The 20741-nt window shown below is 39.6% G+C and overlaps 1 protein-coding gene across 1 annotated transcript; it reads left to right on the forward strand.

Moving 5' to 3' along the window:
• The first annotated feature begins 8716 nt into the window (after nucleotides 1-8716).
• Nucleotides 8717-10554, forward strand: LOC115679827 (ammonium transporter 1 member 1). The gene has a single exon (XM_030603538.2). It carries the CDS (start codon nucleotides 8858-8860, stop codon nucleotides 10352-10354), a length of 1497 nt encoding a protein of 498 aa, XP_030459398.1. The 5' UTR covers nucleotides 8717-8857; the 3' UTR covers nucleotides 10355-10554.
• Nucleotides 10555-20741: the final 10187 nt, after the last annotated feature.

Raw genomic sequence — 20741 nt, forward strand, 5'->3', positions numbered from 1 at the left:
CTCCTCGTTCCTGCTATAAACAAGAATATCATCAAAATAAACAACGACAAATCGACCAATAAAGGAATGAAGAACCTCATTCATAAGTCTCATGAAGGTACTTAGAGCATTCGGTAACCCGAATGGCATTACCAACCACTCATAAAGGCCTCCCTTGGTTTTGAAAGCCGTCTTCCATTCATCACCTTCTCGCATTCTGATTTGGTGATAACCACTCCGCAAATCTATCTTTGAGAATACAGTAGAACCATACAATTCATCAAGCATATCATCAAGTCTAGGTATAGGGTACCTATACTTAATGGTGATGTTGTTGATTGCTCGGCTATCGACGCACATTCTGAATGAACCATCTTTCTTGGGCACAAGTAGAGCCGGAACAGAACATGGACTCATGCTTTCTCGAACATATCCTCTGTCGATAAGTTCATCGACTTGTCTTTGCAACTCCTTTGTTTCCTCCGAATTACATCGATAAGTTGGTTTGTTCGATAGAGGAGCATCGGGGATCAAATCAATTTGATGCTCAATACCTCTTATGGGAGGTAATCCAGGTGGCAAATCCTCCGGGAACACATCTACAAAATCTTTCAACAAGCGATGCATCTTTGGATGAATGGGTCGCTCTATCTCACTCTTTTTCTCTACCATAAGCAAAGCAAATACATTCTTTTGTTTGCTAATGGCTCTCTCAACCCGTGCTTCATTTAAGAACAAACTTTCCTTACTAGTGTTTCCCTCCCTAGGTTGATTTCGATGTATCAATGAACGATTCAAGGGTAAAAGGGTGATGCATTTTGTTCCTTCCGAAAAGAGTGTGTGTTCTTACGACCATCATACACAGCATTCATATCATATTGCCAAGGTCTTCCCAATAACAAGTGACATGCATCCATGGGAATCACATCACACAGAACTTGATCTCGATAGTTCTTCCCAATCGAAAACGATATAAGAGCTCGTTTGGTTACCTTGAGATCATTTCCTTGATTGAGCCATTGGAGCTTGTACGGTTGAGGATGTTTCGTTGTTGGAAGCTTCAACTTGTCGACAAGGGTTGTTGAAGCAACGTTGGTGCAACTCCCACCATCGATAATCACCGAACATACCTTCCCGTTAATAGTGCAACGGGTGTGAAAGATGTTCTCCCTTTGCTCATTATCAAGAGAAACTTCAGCATGCAATGCTGTTCGTATGATCAACATTTCGCCATCATCTGCTTTCTCCACAACTTCTTCTTCCTTTTCAGATTCGGAACCATTTTGGTCCGGAATGCTTTCAGCCTCTTGAAGTGCCGAATTGATCTCCTCAATTTCTTGAAGAGTCATAACTCGCCGATTTGGACAATTTGCTTGAAAATGCCCAAAACCATGTCACTTAAAGCATTTTTTCGCATCGCCTTCAGGTTTCTTCTGGAATTCTTTGGAAGGCTCTGCACTCTTTTCCTTTCCTTTGTCTTTGGTCGACGTGCTCTCGACCTTGCTTGAGGAAGCACCCTTAAAATAGGATGTCGCCTTGGTTGAGGTTCTGGAGGAAAACCTCTTGCCTTTCAGTTGCTTCTCAACTTTTATGGCTAGCTTACAAACGTCTTCAAAGGACCAATACGGTTGAAGTTCAACCATATCAGCAATTTCTCTATTCATGCCGCCAAGGAAACGAGCGACGGTTTGCTTCGGAACTTCTAGAACGTCGCATCTCATTTTGAGTTGTTCAAACTCACGGATGTATTCTTCAATACTCATCCCTTGTTGTCTTAGGGAATCCAGTTTTAGGAAAAGATCTTGCCTATAGTTGTCGGGCAAAAACCTCTTCTTCATCAACTTCTTGAGTTTTTCCCAAGATTTTATTCGGCCTTTTCCTTCTCTTGCTTGCTGATGCTTTAGATTCTCCCACCATAGAGAAGCATACTTTGTCAACTTTAGGACAGCAACCTTGCACCTCTTCTCATCCGAGTAGGACTTGAAGTCAAAAATCCGTTCGATTGTATGTAGCCAATCCACAAAGTCGTCGGGATTGAGACTACCTTCAAATTCAGGGACCTCCACTTTGATGTCTCGATCATTCTCCTTATGCCTCCCTCTTCGTCTTCAGATATGAGAATCGGAATCACTAGAGTTGCCCCCAGTGGAATTGGAATCGCCACTAGAACTTTGACGAGATTCTGAATCGTCACGCCGACGTCGATCATTCGGACGCCTCTCCGGTTGGCCTTGTCTCGCCGGATCCTCTAGAAAATTGAGGACTCGCTCCATTTGTTGCTGAAGGTTTTGGATAGCACGATCCCGCCTTTCATTGTGCGCTTGTTCCAAAGTCAAGCCTCTTGGAACCTGATCATCCATGTTGAATAAGGATTGGAAAACAGAAAGGAATCACTCAAACAAGTTCAACCTTGAGCTCTGATACCAATTTGATGCGTTGGTGGGCAAGTGATTCCGGAACGGGTAATTTTCTTTTTAGAATTTTCCAGATAAGTGTATGGAATGGAGTGTATGAGGATGGAACTGAAAGGAAAAATGCAGAAATAAAATAAGATAGAACGATCTCCTTCCAAGGTATAAAGGCCACGCCACCAATCAAGGATGCGGATCGGGATCTACGAAGTTTACCACCAAGGCCTAAAGATTCCACCAGCCAAGGATAAAGGACTTCGGGATAGGAGAAGCTCACCACCAAGGCCTAAAGATACCACCAGTCAAGGATAAAGGTCTTCTTGGCTCACCACCAAGGAGTAATCCACGCTCCAAGGATAAAGAGACCGAAAGGAGTTATCCACTCTCCGAAGATATTCACTCACGTAGAGGAAATCTCACAAATTTTCATTCATCAAAATCATCTGTCTTACAATGGAGAATCGTCCTCTATTTATAGGAGAAACGAAATCTAGGAATCAACCGAAATATTAAAAGAAAAACCTCGTAACTGAGAAACATAATAAAGCACCTAGGTTCTACAAACTTTGACTCTTGAAACTTGTAAAATAGTAAAGACACCTAGGAACTTAGAAATGCAATTAATAGCATGGGAACTTGCATTCTTGAGTCTTCATCTTTGCAAAATTCGTGCTCCCCCTTTGACCAGAAGATAACCTTGTTGAAAACTCTTCAAATGCTCTTTGAAATAGTCCATAATAGCCTCCCATCGATATGTCATCGATATACTTCAAGTTATCAACATTCTTCATCGTATCGATATGTTATCGATATACTTTAGAGTATCGACAAGTTATCGACATTCTTCAATGCGTCGATATGTTATCGATAGGTTTTGTTTCATTCAGAATCGTTGGAAATGACCCATCGAAGCACATGATGGCCAAATTCTTTTATTGGCTTGAATAAGCATCGATGGTTCCGAATTGTTCGATGGAGCTAAGTCGGATGCTCCCGCATCAGAACCGGACCGAGCCGGAGTGACTATATATATATATATATATATATATATATATATATATATATATATATATATATATATATATCTTATTTCTTCGAAAAATTAAGGGAAGAGAGCGTCATGAATGGTCCCGCTGATTTACTTCGTTCCAATTAGTGCTAAAATCTCTCGCCCTCTTTCTTTGTATTCATATTTTCCTTTTATTCCTTCCCTCTTGACCAACCTTTCCCATTATCTTCCAAAGAGAATATCCATCTCTGTATGCTCTTTCCCTCACGACTAGATTCACTTGCCAATTTGTTGCCAAAATAAAATGGAGACAATCTCTTTTGCTTCCCTCTTCTATCACTGCCACATTTGTTGCCTCTTTTTATGTAGTCTGGAGGAATTAATTCCTTTAATCATGCTGGCCGAAATTTGCCGGAGAAAAGCATGGAAGATTTCTCTTATTGATTGGTTGGACCTCTTTCTTTTTGCAGGATAAAAGCCAAAATCTCTCATCTATTTTATTTTTTAATTTCATCTTCATGTTAAATAAGTGACCGGTTCAATTTGATGGGACCGGATCAGGAACCAATCACCTCTATTAAGTAGGATGCACCATCCCTATTTCTGACTCAATTTGATAGAATTGCAATGACCCGATTGATCATAAGATTTGTGGCAGAAGCGGAGGGTACTAATATATTGGTTTCCAGCATTTCCTCTTAGAGTATCAATAAATATACACATAAATGAGCATTAATTTTGTAATATCTCAGAAATAGTGTATGATAAATATTGGGGTATTTTAGAGGTTAGAGAATTTTTATAGGTTTCCCTTGTGTCGTATTCCAAATTTTGACCGATAAATTTTTGCCCTTTATGTTATTCATGGACACAAGTCACATCAATCGAACCTCTTACATTTCTTGTGTCATTTCTTTGCTTTCTGTCATGTATTTGCCGTTCCGTATAAATAGTAGGGTCCTAGATCAATTGATATAAACCATGTGTTTCTTCCTCTGAGAAACAAGATGATTTACCAAGCTAAGATGGTTCGTAGGTGGCGACCGAAAAGGTTGAATAGGATCGACTAACCAAAGGAGGAGGAGCAGACCACATCCAACGCGGTGCATACGAAGCACTCGTAATTCGTTCGCTCAATAGTCAGGACATTTGTGAAACAATCAATAAAAAAAATATTGTTATTTTCATTTCACTAATATCTCTTTGCCACGTCTTTCGAAATATACTAATATTTTGAAAATCGAGAATATTGGAGCGGCATTTTCTTTTCGCTGAAATATAGGAGTAGCATTTACAGTGGTTAATATAAAGTAATATTATGTGGCTTGACAACTTGAGTTAAGTGAGACTGGTCAGCGATGAGTCTCCTACGGGATTTCATGGGAACATGGTCCAAGTTTCCATCCCCACTAATAAAAAGTTAGGAAGAAAGAAGAGAAGCTTCCTCACAATCACAATCTTACAATTGATAGTTTTTTGGGATAACAAGGAAAAAGGTTGTTGAAATCTGGCTCAATATGTAATGTGGCTTTTAATTTATTTAATATGACTCCTAAATTTTACCCAAACTAGCAATGTGGTTCATCAATTCGAAAAACATGAATCTCAACAAGATACAAATGTTAACATAAGTTCTTGTACACTATTTTTGTAACTTTTAAAAAGTTGATTAATGTTTTGGATTTTGGCAGAATAATAGAAAGCTTTTTTTTTTAATTTCTGTATTCATTGTTTTTAAGTTCACCTTAGGCAGTAGACAGAAAGCCTAAAGGTCAGGACTGAATCGAAATATAGCGGACTTAAATTTAAAAAAAATCAAAGAATATTAAAATAATAAACAAATTATTTATTCGCCCAAAACCTTAGTAAAGGAGTAAAAAGACTTAGATTAACCATCAAATAATAGTGATAGGAAACATGCTGAAATAGTTGCTTTTTTAGGGTTAAAATGGCCTCGATTCTTATGACCATTAGCACTAAAATATAGAAGCTTCCTTGGTTATTGTACTTAAGGGTCTCGTGAGTTGAAATATTTGAACTTTATTTCTTTATATGAAATTAGAAGGTCCTCCCTTGTTAATTTACGTGTTCGAACCTTTAAATTTGGCAGATGGAAATATAATATTTTCAATAAAGAATTTATCAGGGTATAGAATATTTAACTTTTTTTTTCTTAACAAAATAAAGTACATGCACCAGGCTGATTGATTTCAGTCTCAGACTATATTTAGGCCAAAACCCACCCTCGGAACACCCCGAACGGTATCAAATTTGAAAAGTCTTCATTCACACCGAAAAAAGTTATTGTTCCCAAAGATGATCATATATTTATCTCATTTTTCAGAATTTTTTTTGGTCATATTTTTCCCTAAGAAAGCAACCCCAATATATATATAGACACACACTTGATGGTTCCTAGCCAAGGGTGGGTTTTGAAATTGGTAAAAGAAAATTTAAACTTCGTAAAAAAAAATAATGTTAAGTACATAACCTGTGTAATTTTGTGGTGCATATATCACAAGCATCGCCATTGATATGGATAATTTTATAAATTAAATTGGCCAGGAGAAAAGGAAATAAGAAAGTAGTAAACTCTCCTTTTTTAAAAACAAAATTAAGGTTTCTTGAATAACTTCTCGTGATGCACATATTGAGGGAAAAGTGGCAAAAAAGTCCTAAACCTTTTGCATTAGTGCCAATTTAGTCCTAAACCTTTTTTTGATGCCAATTCAGTCCTAAACCTTTTGCATTGGTGCCAATTTAGTCCTAAACATTTTTTTGGTGCCAATTCAGTCATAAACCTTTTAAATTAGTGCCAATTCAGTCCTAAACCTTTTGTTTTTGTGCCAATTTAGTCCTTCCGGCCAATTTTGATCGGAATTTGCCGACGTAGACGCCTGCCGGCCGGCGGCCAGTTATCGGCGCTAACATGGCGCCGACGTGGACAACTTTAATGATATTTTAATATTTTTTTTGAATTTTTATTTTTTTTTCCTTTTTTTCTTTTTTTTTCCACTTTTTTTTTTTGGTCTCTTCCTTCCTCTGGCCGGTCACCGGACCGGCCAGAGGCCAGAGGCCGGCGAGCTGGCGAGGGCGAGCCTCGCCTTGGTCGGGCGAGGCTCGAGCCCTCGCCGGAAGCCGCGGAGAGGGCGAGGCTCGAGCCCTCGCCGGAGGCCGCGGCGAGGGCGAGCCTCGCCTTGGTCGGGCGAGGCTCGAGCCCTCGCCGGATCTGGAGGCCGCGGCGAGGGCGAGCCTCGCCTTGGTCGGGCGAGGCTCGAACCCTCGCCGGAGGCCGCTGCGAGGGCGAGCCTCGCCTTGGTCGGGCGATGCTCGAGCCCTCGCCGGAGGCCGCGGCGAGGGCGACCTTCGCCATGGTCGGGCGAGGACCGACCTCGCCGGATCTGGCGAGGTCGAGCCTCGCCCAGCGACCTCGCCAGATCCGGCGAGGTCGGGCCTCGCCCGACCATGGCGAGGCTCGCCCTCGCCGCGGCCTCCGGCGAGGGCTCGAGCCTCGCCCGACCAAGGGGAGGCTCGCCCTCGCCGCGGCCTCCGGCGAGGGTTCGAGCCTCGCTCTACCAAGGCGAGGCTCGCCCTCGCCGGCCGGCAACCGGCCAAAGGAAGGAAGAGACCAAAAAAAAAGTGGAAAAAAAATAAAAATTCAAAAAAATATTATTAAAGTTGTCCACGTCGGCACCGGTGACTGGCCGACAGGCGTCCACGTCGGCAAAATTCCGGTCAAAATTGACCGGAAAGACTAAATTTGCACAAAAACAAAAGGTTTAGGACTGAATTGGCACCAATTTAAGAGGTTTAGGACTGAATTTGCACCAAAAAAAGGTTTATGACTAAATTGGCACCAATGCAAAAGGTTTAGGACTGAATTGGCACAAAAAAAAAGGTTTATGACTAAATTGGCACTAATGCAAAAGGTTTAGGACTTTTTTAGCACTTTTCCCTACATATTGAAATACATCAGTGTTTACATAAATGATATCATATACTATTGATTTAAAAGAGAGGGTACTTATAATTTTTAAATAAAAAAGAATGATGCCATTTGTGTAAAAAAACAAAACAAAATTATATTAATTGTATATAGGGCGGCGCTATTTCCACCCCTTCTATGACTAAATCCATCCTATTTACACTAGAAAGACTAAATTGCTCTCAATCATTCAATTGCGAATTAAAGTTAATGCCACATTCCTTCTTTTTTTCTAAAGTTTTCTATTTCAATTAAGGATCTAGTTGCAATAATTATGCATTTTACATGTTTTAATTTTTTTAGTGTATCAAAGGACTTTTTTTCGTGTATTCTTAGATATCACTATAATGCTTTACAAGCTTTATGAAAAGCCACTAGTGAGGAGAAAAGACAATTTCTTGGATACAGTGAAAAAAGTTGAAAGTCTCTTCTTCATTATTGCTCTTATAAAAAAAAAATTTATTATTTCTCCCTCTTATCTCAAAAGCTCACTTTCTTGGTGATTTTTTTAATTTTTCATTTCATTAGTCTAACATAAATATCACGACTCTTTATTTAATATATTGAAGAACTTGCCTTTTTCCCTTACTATTGGTGAGATGCTTTTACACAAATGTAAGGCATCATGGAATGTCTAGGAATTTACTAAAAATATTACGCACAGTGAGGCATCTTGACATTTTTTTTCTTAAACACTTCGTGGATGATATTAATTTCAGTCAATTCAACATAATGAGATTTAATCGGCATTTTTTAAAAAAAAATTTATTTTATGCAAATTTTTATTTAATTAAATTCCATCTTTTAAAGTTTTCAGTTGGAGAACTTAATTGTCATTTTATTTTAGAAAATCTTCAAAAAAAGTTTTTGTTTTGCTTCATCTCATCATCCTATATATAAAAATAAAAGTGCAAATTTGTTAACGAGTGATCATGTTAAAGAATTGTCTATATAAAAAAAATTAGATTTTACTTGATAATTTATCCTTAAATTCGCTCGACAACATAGCAAAGAACAGGCTTCTTGGGAATTTCTTTTTTCCGACAAAACTAATTTTTATGGAAGTAAAATTTAATAATGGAAAAAATGCAGTGCCTTCGATATATTGGAAAACTTGCAATAAAGGAAAATTAATAACTTTGTGGCGATCACTTAAATTGCAATGGAATGATTGCGGGTAATTTTGTATTTTTCTTATGAAAATTGGATGGATTTAGTTACATAAGATGTGGAAATGGCGCGGCTCATATGTTATTTTAGTATATCTCTCTTTCTGCGCAGCTTCATCTTCTCTTTTTTTTTTTTTTTTTTTCTCTTCGTCTCCTTTCGTGCGGAGTAAAAGTCGGCATCTCTCTCTCTCTCTCTCTCCTCGTTCAGACTCAGTCGCCCTCCTTTTAAACACCTAACCAATGTCCCTCCCCTGATTTCCTCTCAACAACACCCACACCCTAGCTCTCTCGCTCTCGATCAACCATGGCTTCGGCCGCCACCTGTTCGGCCGACCAGCTCGCCCCCCTCTTCGGCCCCAACGCCACCGACGCCGCGGCCGCCGCCTCCTACATCTGCGGCCAGCTCTCCGCCGTCTCCGACCGCCTCTCCGACACCTCCTACGCCGTCGACACCACCTACCTCCTCTTCTCCGCCTACCTCGTCTTCTCCATGCAGCTGGGCTTCGCCATGCTCTGCGCCGGCTCCGTCCGCGCCAAGAACACCATGAACATCATGCTCACCAACGTCCTCGACGCCGCCGCCGGCGGCCTCTTCTACTACCTCTTCGGCTTCGCCTTCGCCTTCGGCTCCCCCTCCAACGGCTTCATCGGCCACCACTTCTTCGGCCTCAAGAAGGTCCCCTCCCCCACCATCGACTACAGCAACTTCCTCTACCAGTGGGCCTTCGCCATAGCCGCCGCCGGAATCACTAGCGGCTCCATCGCCGAGCGGACCCAGTTCGTCGCCTACCTGATCTACTCCGCCTTCTTGACCGGGTTCGTTTACCCGGTCGTCTCCCACTGGTTCTGGTCTTCGGACGGGTGGGCCAGCGCCTTCAACTCGGGCGATTTGCTGTTCGGGTCGGGCGTCATCGACTTCGCCGGGTCGGGCGTCGTCCACATGGTTGGCGGCATCGCCGGCCTCTGGGGCGCCCTCATCGAGGGCCCCCGCATCGGCCGCTTCGACCACTCGGGCCGCTCCGTTGCCCTCCGCGGCCACTCCGCCTCCCTCGTCGTCCTCGGCACCTTCCTCCTCTGGTTCGGGTGGTACGGCTTCAACCCCGGCTCGTTCAACAAGATCCTCGTCCCGTATGCCAGCGGCAGCTACTACGGCCAGTGGAGCGCCGTCGGCCGGACCGCCGTCACCACCACCCTCGCCGGCTGCACCGCCGCGCTCACCACGCTGTTCGGGAAGCGCCTCCTCTCCGGGCACTGGAACGTGACCGACGTGTGCAACGGCCTCCTCGGCGGGTTCGCCGCCATCACCGCCGGCTGCTCAGTGGTCGAGCCCTGGGCCGCGATCATATGCGGGTTCGTCGCCGCCGGGGTGCTGATCGGCTGCAACAAGCTGGCGGAGAAGTTGAGGTTCGATGACCCGCTCGAGGCCGCGCAGCTCCACGGCGGGTGCGGCGCGTGGGGCGTGCTCTTCACGGCGCTCTTCGCCTCGGAGGACTACGTGGCCCAGGTCTACGGGACGGGCCGCCCTTACGGGCTCCTCATGGGCGGCGGCGGGAGGCTCCTGGCCGCGCACGTGATCCAAATCCTGGTGATAACCGGGTGGGTCAGCGCCACCATGGGGCCGCTGTTCTTCGTGCTCCACAAGCTGAAACTGCTGCGGATCTCGGCGGAGGACGAGATGGCGGGCATGGATCTGACCCGCCACGGCGGCTTCGCCTACGTGTACCACGAAGAGGACGAATCGCAGAAGAACGGGATCCAATTGAGGAAAGTGGAACCCGCTTCCGCAACGCTAAGCATTTAGATGTGCAATTTTTTTTCTTCTCAAAATTACTATATGTCAATTGCCATCTTCTTCTTCTTTTTTGTTGTGGTGTTCTCTACTATTGTTAGGTTGAAAAAAAAAAGAAAGGAAGATGTGATTAGGTTAATTTTTAGTAAGGTCTTGGAGGTGGTGATGTGTGAAATAATTTGATGAGTTGGTGGATGGTTTTGGGTGTTGGAGATGACTACTAGTGTTGCTGCTTGTCTTCTCTTTCATAATTCACATGAAGTTGAAAGATGAACATTTATGTTTTTCTTTTCATTTTTCTCTTTATCTAGATTGAGATTGGAGAGGGAGGTGGCGATTTTTCTTTGGTTTACGTCCGCGTAGATTATTAAATTTGGGTCCATTTTTGGAGCTGCTTCTTCTTCTTCTTCTTTTTGTTATTTCTTGTTTATGTAAATTGGGAGCCTTTCTTGAGGTGAGCAACATGTGAGGAATGGCATGGTCGCCCCAGAGATCGCGGGTTGTTTTCTTCTTGTTTTGTTTGTTTGTTGCCTTGGTAAGAGAGGTGCAATGACTGGCGGGCTTGGAAAGAGAGGTGCAATGACTGGGGGGGGGGGGGGGCTTTTGGAACGTGTGCAGTGTGGCCCGGATCACGAGGTGGAGAGAATCTCGTGACGCTAGAGTTTTGGAACTGTTGCGATTCCGAGGGTGACAAAATTCTATGGTTTCCACAACAGATAGAGAACCCCCGAACACCCAAAAATTACGAAAATATCAAAAACACACAGCCCACCTTACACCAAGTGACATTTTGCATATTTTTATTTGCGAAAAAGTGCCAAAGAAGTCTTAAACCTTTTGTATTAGTGTCAATTTAGTCCTAAACCCTTTTTTGATACTAATTAAGTCTTCAACTTATTGTATTTATGTCAATTCAGTCCTAAACCTTTTTATGGTGTCAATTTAATATTAAACTTTTTATATTTGTGTCAATTCAGTCATAAACCTTTTGCTTTTGTGCTAATTTAGTCCTTCCGGTCAATTTTGGCCGGATTTTGCTGACGTGGACGCCGACCAACCGGTGGTCACCGACGCTGACGTTGACAACTTTAATAATATTTAAATATTTATTTATTTATTTATTTATTTCCCCCTCCCCTTCCTCCTTCCTCCAACCGATCACCGAACCGGCGACCGACGAGAGGCCAAAGGCCAGCGAGGCAGTCCGGCTGGCCAGAGGTCAGAGGCCAGCGAGGTCGACCTCGCCCGCCATGGGTGAGGCTCGCCCTCACCGACCACTGGCCAGGGCGGCCTCACCTAGCCATGGTGAGGCTCGCCTTAGCCGTCGCTGGTGAGGGCGAGCCTCACCAGCGGCTGGGCGAGGCCCGACCTCGCCAGTGGCCGGTGAGGTTGAGCCTCGCCGGCACAGGCCTCTGGCCTCTGGCCGGTCGCCAGTTCGGCGACCGGCTGAAGGAAGGAGGGAGGGGAGGAGGAAAAAAAAGAAAAAAATATTAATAAAAAATAAAAAAATATTATTAAAGTTGTCCACGTCAGCGCCAGTAACTGGCTGCCGGCTGGCCGGCGTCCACGTCAGCAAATCGGGTCAAAATTGGTTGAAATGACTGAATTGACACAAAGACAAAAGGTTTAGGAGTAAATTGGCACAAATATAAAAAGTTTAGGAGTGAATTGGCACAAATATAAAAAGTTTAGGACTAAATTAGCACCAATGCAAAAGGTTTAGGACTGAATTGGCACAAAAAAAAGATTTAGGACTGAATTGACACAAAAAAAAGATTTAGGACTAAATTGATACCAATGCAAAAGGTTTAGGACTTTTTTGGCACTTTTCCCTTTTTATTTAGGGTAATATCATGAAAAACATCAAACTGCTATATATGTGATTAATTTACTCCAAATTAAATTTTTTGACCATCAAAAACCTCAAATCGGTACACTTGTGACAAATTTATCCTTCGTTAGTTTCTATTAAATTAGATTAATATTACGAAAAATCACAATTGGTACACATGTGATAAACTGAGAGTAATCAGTACACCCGTAATCTCTCACATATCATCTAACTTGGCAATTTGATAGTAAAATTTAACGAAAACTAACAAAGGGTAAATTTGTCATAAATGTATCGGTTTGGGGTTTTTGGTAGTCAAAAAATTAGTTTTTAGTAAATTTATCATAGGTATACCAATTTGAGGTTTTTTATGGTATTAACCCTTTTATTTTTTTGAAAGTACCTAACATATACTTCAGCTTAATTTTTGTATATTGCTTTGTTGTTCGGTGCGGTTCTGTGCTACTAGGTCGTGTGCATGCCTGGTTTATTCGTAAGTGCTCCGAAGATTTTGCCAAAATTCTCATAGGAGTGGCCCCGCTCCATACTTATATATAGGTGATCTTATCAAGTGTATGCTGCAATGTAATACACATCATTTAGAGCTTAACCCAACCCCTCTTTCATTGCAGTCTTGCATTATTCTCACCATAGGAGGGACAATAATTTTTAATAGCGCATCATTAAGTCAACAATCGACTTGTTACCATCTCGGTTGATTTTCTTAGAATTGCCAATCAAATAGGTTGGGTTATTGTTATCATTGATTTTTCTCAACTGGCTTAAGTCCCATTCTCCTCGATGAATAGTCAGAGGATTGGCCAAATATCAATGGACAAAATTCCATCTTTAAGTGATTGCTTTACCACATTACATATGCTAAGAAATTTGCCGAAAACTTGAGCAGTTCTTGAATCACTAAAAAAAATAATCTCTTATCCTTCCCCTATTTGAGTGTAGGAGGATAAAGCATTTTTTTTTACGTATATGTTTACTAATAGCTCCTTCACATTAGTCACAACATTGCATGAGAAATAACCGCAACATTTACGTCATCAGAATTATCTACTTCAACCAAGTTGACTTTTGGTTCAGCAAGATTGTCATTTCCCTTGTAAATTTGTTTGGTTGATTTCCAAGTTACGGCACCTCCACCATGGATTTTGTTTCATTAGAATCTGAGATCCAATTAGCAAGGTTATATCATTCTGCTACAGTGGGAAATCCACTCTATAAAGTAACCTCCCCATATAATGCTTTCGAGTAAGAATTAGGTCACAAACGCTTCTTTTGAATTTTTTATGCTTCTAGCAAAACCTTTTTCTTAATTTTTCCCTCGAATGTCTGCTCAAAAAATATTTCTAGGTCTTCTTTTCATCACTAAAATAACTAAGACAGACGTTAGTTTTCAATACAAGCTTGGTATTGTTAGGTGAAGTACAGATTGCCGCCATCCTAGATGGTGAGAGGCCACCAGCTGAAGGCAATTTTAGTGTACACTCTTACCAAGTAGTATAAAGTACGAACAAGGTCAATAATACTGCGGCTTAAGTGCGTCTTCAGAAGGTAATTATGTTAACCATCATTTGGTGCCCCCTAAATTGATACCAAAACTAATGATACTAAGATTGATGCATAGAATTATTTTTATAAAGTGATCCAATAATTGCGAGTAAGCACTTGAACAATCAAGTCAAATTTACACATCTTGATAAGTTACTGTTTTTGGAGGGCTTAACCTATTAGGACCAAGTCGAGTTGTTATATTCCAGCAATAGGACCAAGGACCCCAACCGCTCCCGGTCCTGCCCAAACCTAAGATTTATGTGATTGGAATTTTAGTTTAGGGGTGAGCAGTTCCAGGTGTCAGGTTTGATGGAACCTGGAACCGAATAGATTCCCACCGGTCCAGGTCTTCGGTTTCGGATTTTACTTTGGAACCATGCTTATCCCTACTTGAGTCCACGGAATAAACATTGGTAAATGTCTCTAAACTCCATTTTAAAAGCCAGTCCAAATACGTGAAAATGACGTCATTTTACGCGAAAATGATACTCTTGATTAATCATATTCTGCAGCATGAATGTTTCCGGAAACAGACCGACCCAATACATAATCCCAAAACGACACAAATAAAGCAAAATTCGGTACACAATAATTCGGGGTAATGTTTTCATCCAGACGAGTGATTGCCAAAAGATAATGGGCGAGAGGTGCAGAATACGTAAGAACGAGATGTGGCCATGCTTTCTTGCCTGATGGACTTTCATTTTCTGTGGAGACGACACATTTGACAAGCTGGTCTTGGTCACAAATGGACAAAGCACAGAGTGATCATCCCATTGGCTCCTCATTTTTGCAGTACATATGACTTATGAGCTTCCTTTTAGTGGTGGTAACGGTTCGGTTCGCCGGAATTCTTGTGGGTCACAAAGTGAGTTCCTTGTGCTCGGCGTGGATGCCGCCGGTCGGAACCGCATCGTGGAAGAAGAAATTTAATGCGCAAGGATGAATGTTATTGTAAAGGGTTAATACCACGAAAAATTCCAAGCTGAAAATTTATCCCAAACTAATTTTTTGATCACTAAAAGTCCAAAATTAGTAAACCTGTGACAATTTTACTCAAAACTAATATTTTGACCATTAAAAACCCCAAACTAGTATACATGTGACAATTTACCCTAAACTAATTTTTTGACCATAAAAAACCTCAAACTAATAATCCTATGACAAATTTACCCTCCATTAGCGAACAAATTTGGAGTTTTTCATAGTATTTACACTATGGATTTCACGCCACATCACCATGTGCCATCAACGTCAGCAAATTTAAAGGTGAAATTTGATGGAAGCTAAATGAGGATAAATTTGTCACAGGTGTACCAGTTTGGGATTTTTTATGGTCAAATTTTTTTTTTGAGATAAATTTGTTACAGGTGTACCAGTTTGTAGTTTTTGTGGTATTAACCCTAATAATATATGGATTTGTGTCATTTAACCTCAAAAAATTATCAAGCAATTGATTATTTTTTTTGTCGATATGTGCCATCAAATAGCTGACATTTGATATTGTATGGTGCGATGATATATTGTACAAGTGTCCAACAATGTATCGTTTATGTTGCATCTTCTGCCGATTGAGATTTATCAATTAGTCAACCTTTTCTTTTTTGTTTTCAATGATTGCGGATTGATGATACAATACTATGTCGTATTTATAAACAACTCTCTCGATCTCGATCTCCCGATTTGATAATTCAAGATACAATTAAACAAAATTTCAATAGTTTTTTGTGCTATAGCAGCACTGGCTATTTTCAAACATCAAATTTTTATTAACACCAATGCATCTAACTTCCCCTTCAAGTTGCTAGAACAATCGAATGTACTTGATTAAAAAAAAAAAAAGAAAACTTGTAAATTTAAAGAACTTTTCCCATGTTACTCGCATTCCATATATTAATCATGCAAAATGGGGGCGGATGTAACCGCAATTTCCTTCATTTTGTACTCCAATTATATTGCCAAGCTAATAAGGACATTTCACAGCTAACGGATGTACAACATAACGGAAAGTCGAGTGCATTCAACGTACGGACCTTAGTGAGAATCTTCTTGGGACGTGACCAAATCAATTTGATTTGATGTGCTTTACAGATCGAGTTGAAGTGTGAACGGACGTCTTTTTGTTTTGTCACGAAAGAGCTGTTTCTTGTCAAGATGGAATTGCAGCTAAAGTTTTTTTTTTTTTCGGTCAGAGAATTGCAGCTAAAGTTTGAATAACATATAAAAATGAAAAAATCATATATATTGCATTTTTAAACCTTTTAAATTTTATTAATTTAGTTATAAACTTTTGACAATTTGTCGATTGAGTCATTTTGACCAATTTTGGCCAGAAATTGTGGATGTAAATGTCGATTGTCTTACATGGCACGATCAGTACTAATGTGGAAAATTTTTATAATTTGTAAAACTTTTTTTGAATTTATTTTATTGTTTTTGAATTTATTTTATTTTAATTTTCATTATGGCTAGCAACCCTGGGTGAGGGCCCTTGTTGGTCGCAAAGGCCTTGCCAAGGGCCACGATGGCCCTGGGGTAGGGCCTTCGCGCCCTTGCTTGCGGCCGACATGGGCTTGCTGGCCCTCACCCAATGGATGACCCTCACTTGGCAAAATAAAAGAAAAAAAAAATAAATTCAATTTTTAAAAAATTATAAAAATTATCTACGTCAGTTCCAATCGTGCCACGTAAGATGATTAGTGTCCGCATCAGATATAGTAAGAACTCAATCGGCAAATTTTGTAATCATACAAAATTAGTCAAATTGAAAGATTTATAATTGAATTATAAGTTTAGGACTTTTTGGGTAGTTTTCCTTATAAAAAGAGATGAATAAAAAACGCATCCTCTAATTTTCTAAGTAAATTTCTATTCAACTGACTTTTCGAAAGGTCCTGACTAGTCATAAAAGATATTTCTTTGATAAGCAAATAAGGTCAACTTTACCCTGAATAGCAAATCCCTCTAACTGCCTCGTATAGTCTTCTCCTTTAATGCACCATGACAAAATGCTAGTTTTCACATCTACCTACTCCAACGTGAGATCTTGTGCCACAACTAAAGCAAGTAACACTCAAACAGAATGAGGCTGTTGGAGCTGAGAGGATGGAGTGGGTCGAATTGTCGTAAATTTGTTTTGCATCTCTTCAATCTTCTTAACTCCTCGAATATTTATTTAATAAGCGATACTGCTTTCCATTCTAGCAACACATTGTACAGGTCCTTCAGGAATAAGTTTTTATACTTTTCAAGAACAACCAATTCACCCAATCTTAGTTGTTGTGCTTAGTTATTTCACGACTTTACTCTTGGGCTGATAAATCTGATAATTGCTAGCTAGCATTGCATCAATCTTTTTGTTAATCGTAATTTTATTTTATTTTTTCTTATGCCAATCAACCCAAAGGGTGCGAGGAGTCCGCCCTTTGCAATGTGGGTAAGTTTGACTGATTGGTATACTCTTTTGGAGTTGGGATAATTACACAAATGATTTCTGAACTTTTGACTCAATGTGCAATATCGTCCATGAACTTTTAATTTATTCGATATAGTCCTTAAACTTTAACCTAATGTGCAGTGTAGTCCATGAGTTTTTAATTTGTTCAATATGGTCCTTGAACTAGACCATATGAAATGTCCAATATTATCCTTCCATTAGTTCAAGTTAAGGGACAATATTGAATATTTTCATATAATTCAGTAACTGGATTGAACATGTGCCAAAAGTTCATGGACCATATCGAATAAATTAAAAGGTCAGAGACCTCAATGTAAATCGTGCCAAAATTCATGAATTATTTAGGTCATTTTTTCCTTTAAAGTATGGGGCTAAGGTTTTCTAAGAGTGCTCTCTCTTTCACTGTATTCCGATGTTGTGGAGAGTAGGACATCGGCCCAATCAGGCATAAGCACTTTACTTCGCACTTCTGCTTTCGGCTTTAGCTTTGTGTATTCACGTCTGCCTTTGCTTTCCAATCTTCTTTTTCTAGCCTTCTAGAGGGAAAGGAAGTTGGCCTTTCACGCAGCTGCAAAAAGCAAGGCTAACATGTTAGGAGAACAAAACGACAAAGAAAGTTTCAACATTTCATTTATTTAGTAAAAATTAAATAATTCTTTTATTATTATTTTTTGTATGTTCTATCTCTAACTTTCTCACGCTCTGACTTTTGCTTTGCCTCTTGCAAAACGCGAGAATCGAACCCCGCACCTGTGATACTAGCATCCATACCCCTCAATCCCTTTAACAACAGAGCATCATACATATAATGATTCAAAAAATTATATTTTTTATGTTTTTAAAAAACGATTATTTATATCGTTTGAAATAGGGCCTAATTACAAAAAAAGCACAAACTTTACTTTGAGTGATAATTTTGGTCCGAACTTTTTTTATTTCCTAAAAAATCACCAACTTTCACTTAAATACCAAATCTAACTAGCATAATTTGAAAATTTCAAATCACTAGGATCAGATTTGGGATTAGAGTAAAAGTTGACAATTTTATTGAGACAAAAAAGAGTTTGAGCCAAAATTATCACTCAAGATAAAATTGATGTTTTTTTTTTAAATTAACCTTTTGAAATAGTTAGTCAATAGCTTATGTTTAGATATCTTCATGAATGATAAAAATATTTTTATTAATTTATTTTTATAAGCGATATAAAATATTATTTTATAAATATATTATTTTTAAATTATTTATTTTTTACGAAATAAATAGAGTACGAAAGCTGGAAAAGCAATCTCTCTCTATGTAATCGCGGGGAGCAGATTTAGTGCGCGTCAGCGTCATATTAATCTTCATTTGACTTGTTGAGGTTTTGTTTGTTGACTGGAGAGAACAAGATGATGACGTCTATCGATTGTGGATTCCACTTTAATGTGTACGGCCCCATCTTTGTGCATTCAATTGGAAATTAAATTTCTCGTGGTCAAAGTCAATGTTCACACCCACACCTACATTGGATAGTTGACGTGGAATATTAATTTAAGTTGGGCCGACGACTCTTGCTTGCTCCGATTCTCTTCTGCCGCATTTTAATTTTTGCAGCTCCCCAATATTCTCATTGTTTTAGTCTTCTTCTTCTTCTTCTTTTAAAATTAATTTCTTGTTCTTATCGCTATAAACTCATGGGAAAAATATCAAAAAAATCCTAAATCTATTACATTTATGTCAATTTAGTTCTAAACCTTCTAATTGTGCAAATTTAGTTTTAATTGTCCCAAACTTTTGGGCTCATGCCAATTTAGTCATTACGGCTAATTTTGGATGGATATTGTTGGCGTGGGCGTAGGCCGGCTTACGTGGCACCGCTAGTGCTGACGTGATAATTTGTAATAACATTTTAATATTTTAATATATATTTATAATTTTTGTTTTTTTTCTTTTATTCTTTCTTTTCTTTTCTTTTTCTCCTTTCTTCTTCCTTTTACCGATGATCGGTCACCGGCCACTGGCCATGGTTGGGCAGGTTGGCCTCGCCTAGGCGAGGGTCGCCGTTGCTTGCCACAGGTGAGGGCCCCCCTCGCCTAGGCCAACGCGACCTCGCCAGGTGTTGCCAGGAGAAGCCAGCTCGCTCGGCCATGGATGGTGGCCAACCATCGCCTATGGTCGGTGGTTAGTCACCGGCAAAAGGAAGAAGAAAGGAAAAAAGAAAAATCGAAAAAATATTAAAATATTATTAGAAATTGTTCACGTTAGTGTTGGCGGTGCCACATAGCCCAAATGGTGTCCACGTTAATAATATCCAACCAAAATTAGTCAGAAAAGCTAAATTGACACTAGGTCAAAAGGTTTGAGACTAAAATTTTTTTTAGTCGAAAAAAAAAATTTAGTCTCAAACCTTTTGACCTAGTGTCAATTTAGCTAAATTAACACAATTAAAAGGTTTAGGGCTTTTCTGACACTTTTCCCATAAATTCGTAATAGATGGATATACCATTGATAAAGCATCGAAATAATGGGGGGTCTATGATTATGCGGTGGAAATAAAGATTTGGAGCTCGTAGAAAACCAAACTATTAAGCTCTAGCTTTGTAACAATGGTATCGTATTCGTATTTATAGCCTGTTTGGGTATAGTAATGGAATACGGTGATGATGTAATAGTTATTGCGTTACCATGTAATATGGATGTAGTAACTATTGCGCCATTTGGTCTAAATAATGTTATACCTATTACACTATTTGGTTTCATAAATGACATGCGTAATGAACGTGGAATAGTATGAGAATTCTCAAAATATTCCTAAATAGAAATATAGAGAATATAGTAACTATGATTTCAATAGTCAATTAAAATCCATGAGTTTAATACCACATGTGCATTAGTAATATTATTTTTACATAATTAGTGGTATGATTGAAACAATAATTAAATAAAAATTTGGGCATCAACTATAATATGATTAGTGATTAAGATAATAATTATATTATAAATAATATAATGATTTGGTCATGATAACTTAGATAACTGTACCTTCTTTTCGTGAACTTTGTCTTTTGTAAAGATGTGATCACCATAGACTCATGCAATTTCCTTCTTGTTACATTTTTTTAGTTACTTATTTTTTTTAAATTTTTTTATCAATCATATAATATGTGATTTTTGTCTATTAGAATATTTAAATATTTAAACCACGCATTTATTCCGCAACTTAAATTTTTAAAACAGTTGACGGTCATCCTACAAAATCTAAAAAAATGCTATCAGAGTAGGAAGTTCTGAGTTCAAATCTTTTTAGACTTGTTTAAAGCTTGAACTGGAAATAACTATTACAGACAGATTGTAATATCAATTACACAAGGGGGTGATGTAATAGTTATTACAAGCAAAAACCTATGGACTATCCGATTCCAAGGTACAAAAATTTGACTTAAATTGAGGCGCATTGTCATCTCGGGCCCTGTACTCGATGGTGATGAAAACAGTCCAGACCAATAGCCTTGCCCGGGACTGATTTTGCCTTTGCCCGAGGGATGACATGTGTTGCAGATATGGT

Source organism: Syzygium oleosum, unplaced genomic scaffold, assembly GCF_021117445.2.
Source record: "Syzygium oleosum isolate NSW1041296 unplaced genomic scaffold, Sole_v2.1 Sole_v2.01, whole genome shotgun sequence".
Classification (NCBI taxonomy): Eukaryota; Viridiplantae; Streptophyta; class Magnoliopsida; order Myrtales; family Myrtaceae; genus Syzygium; species Syzygium oleosum.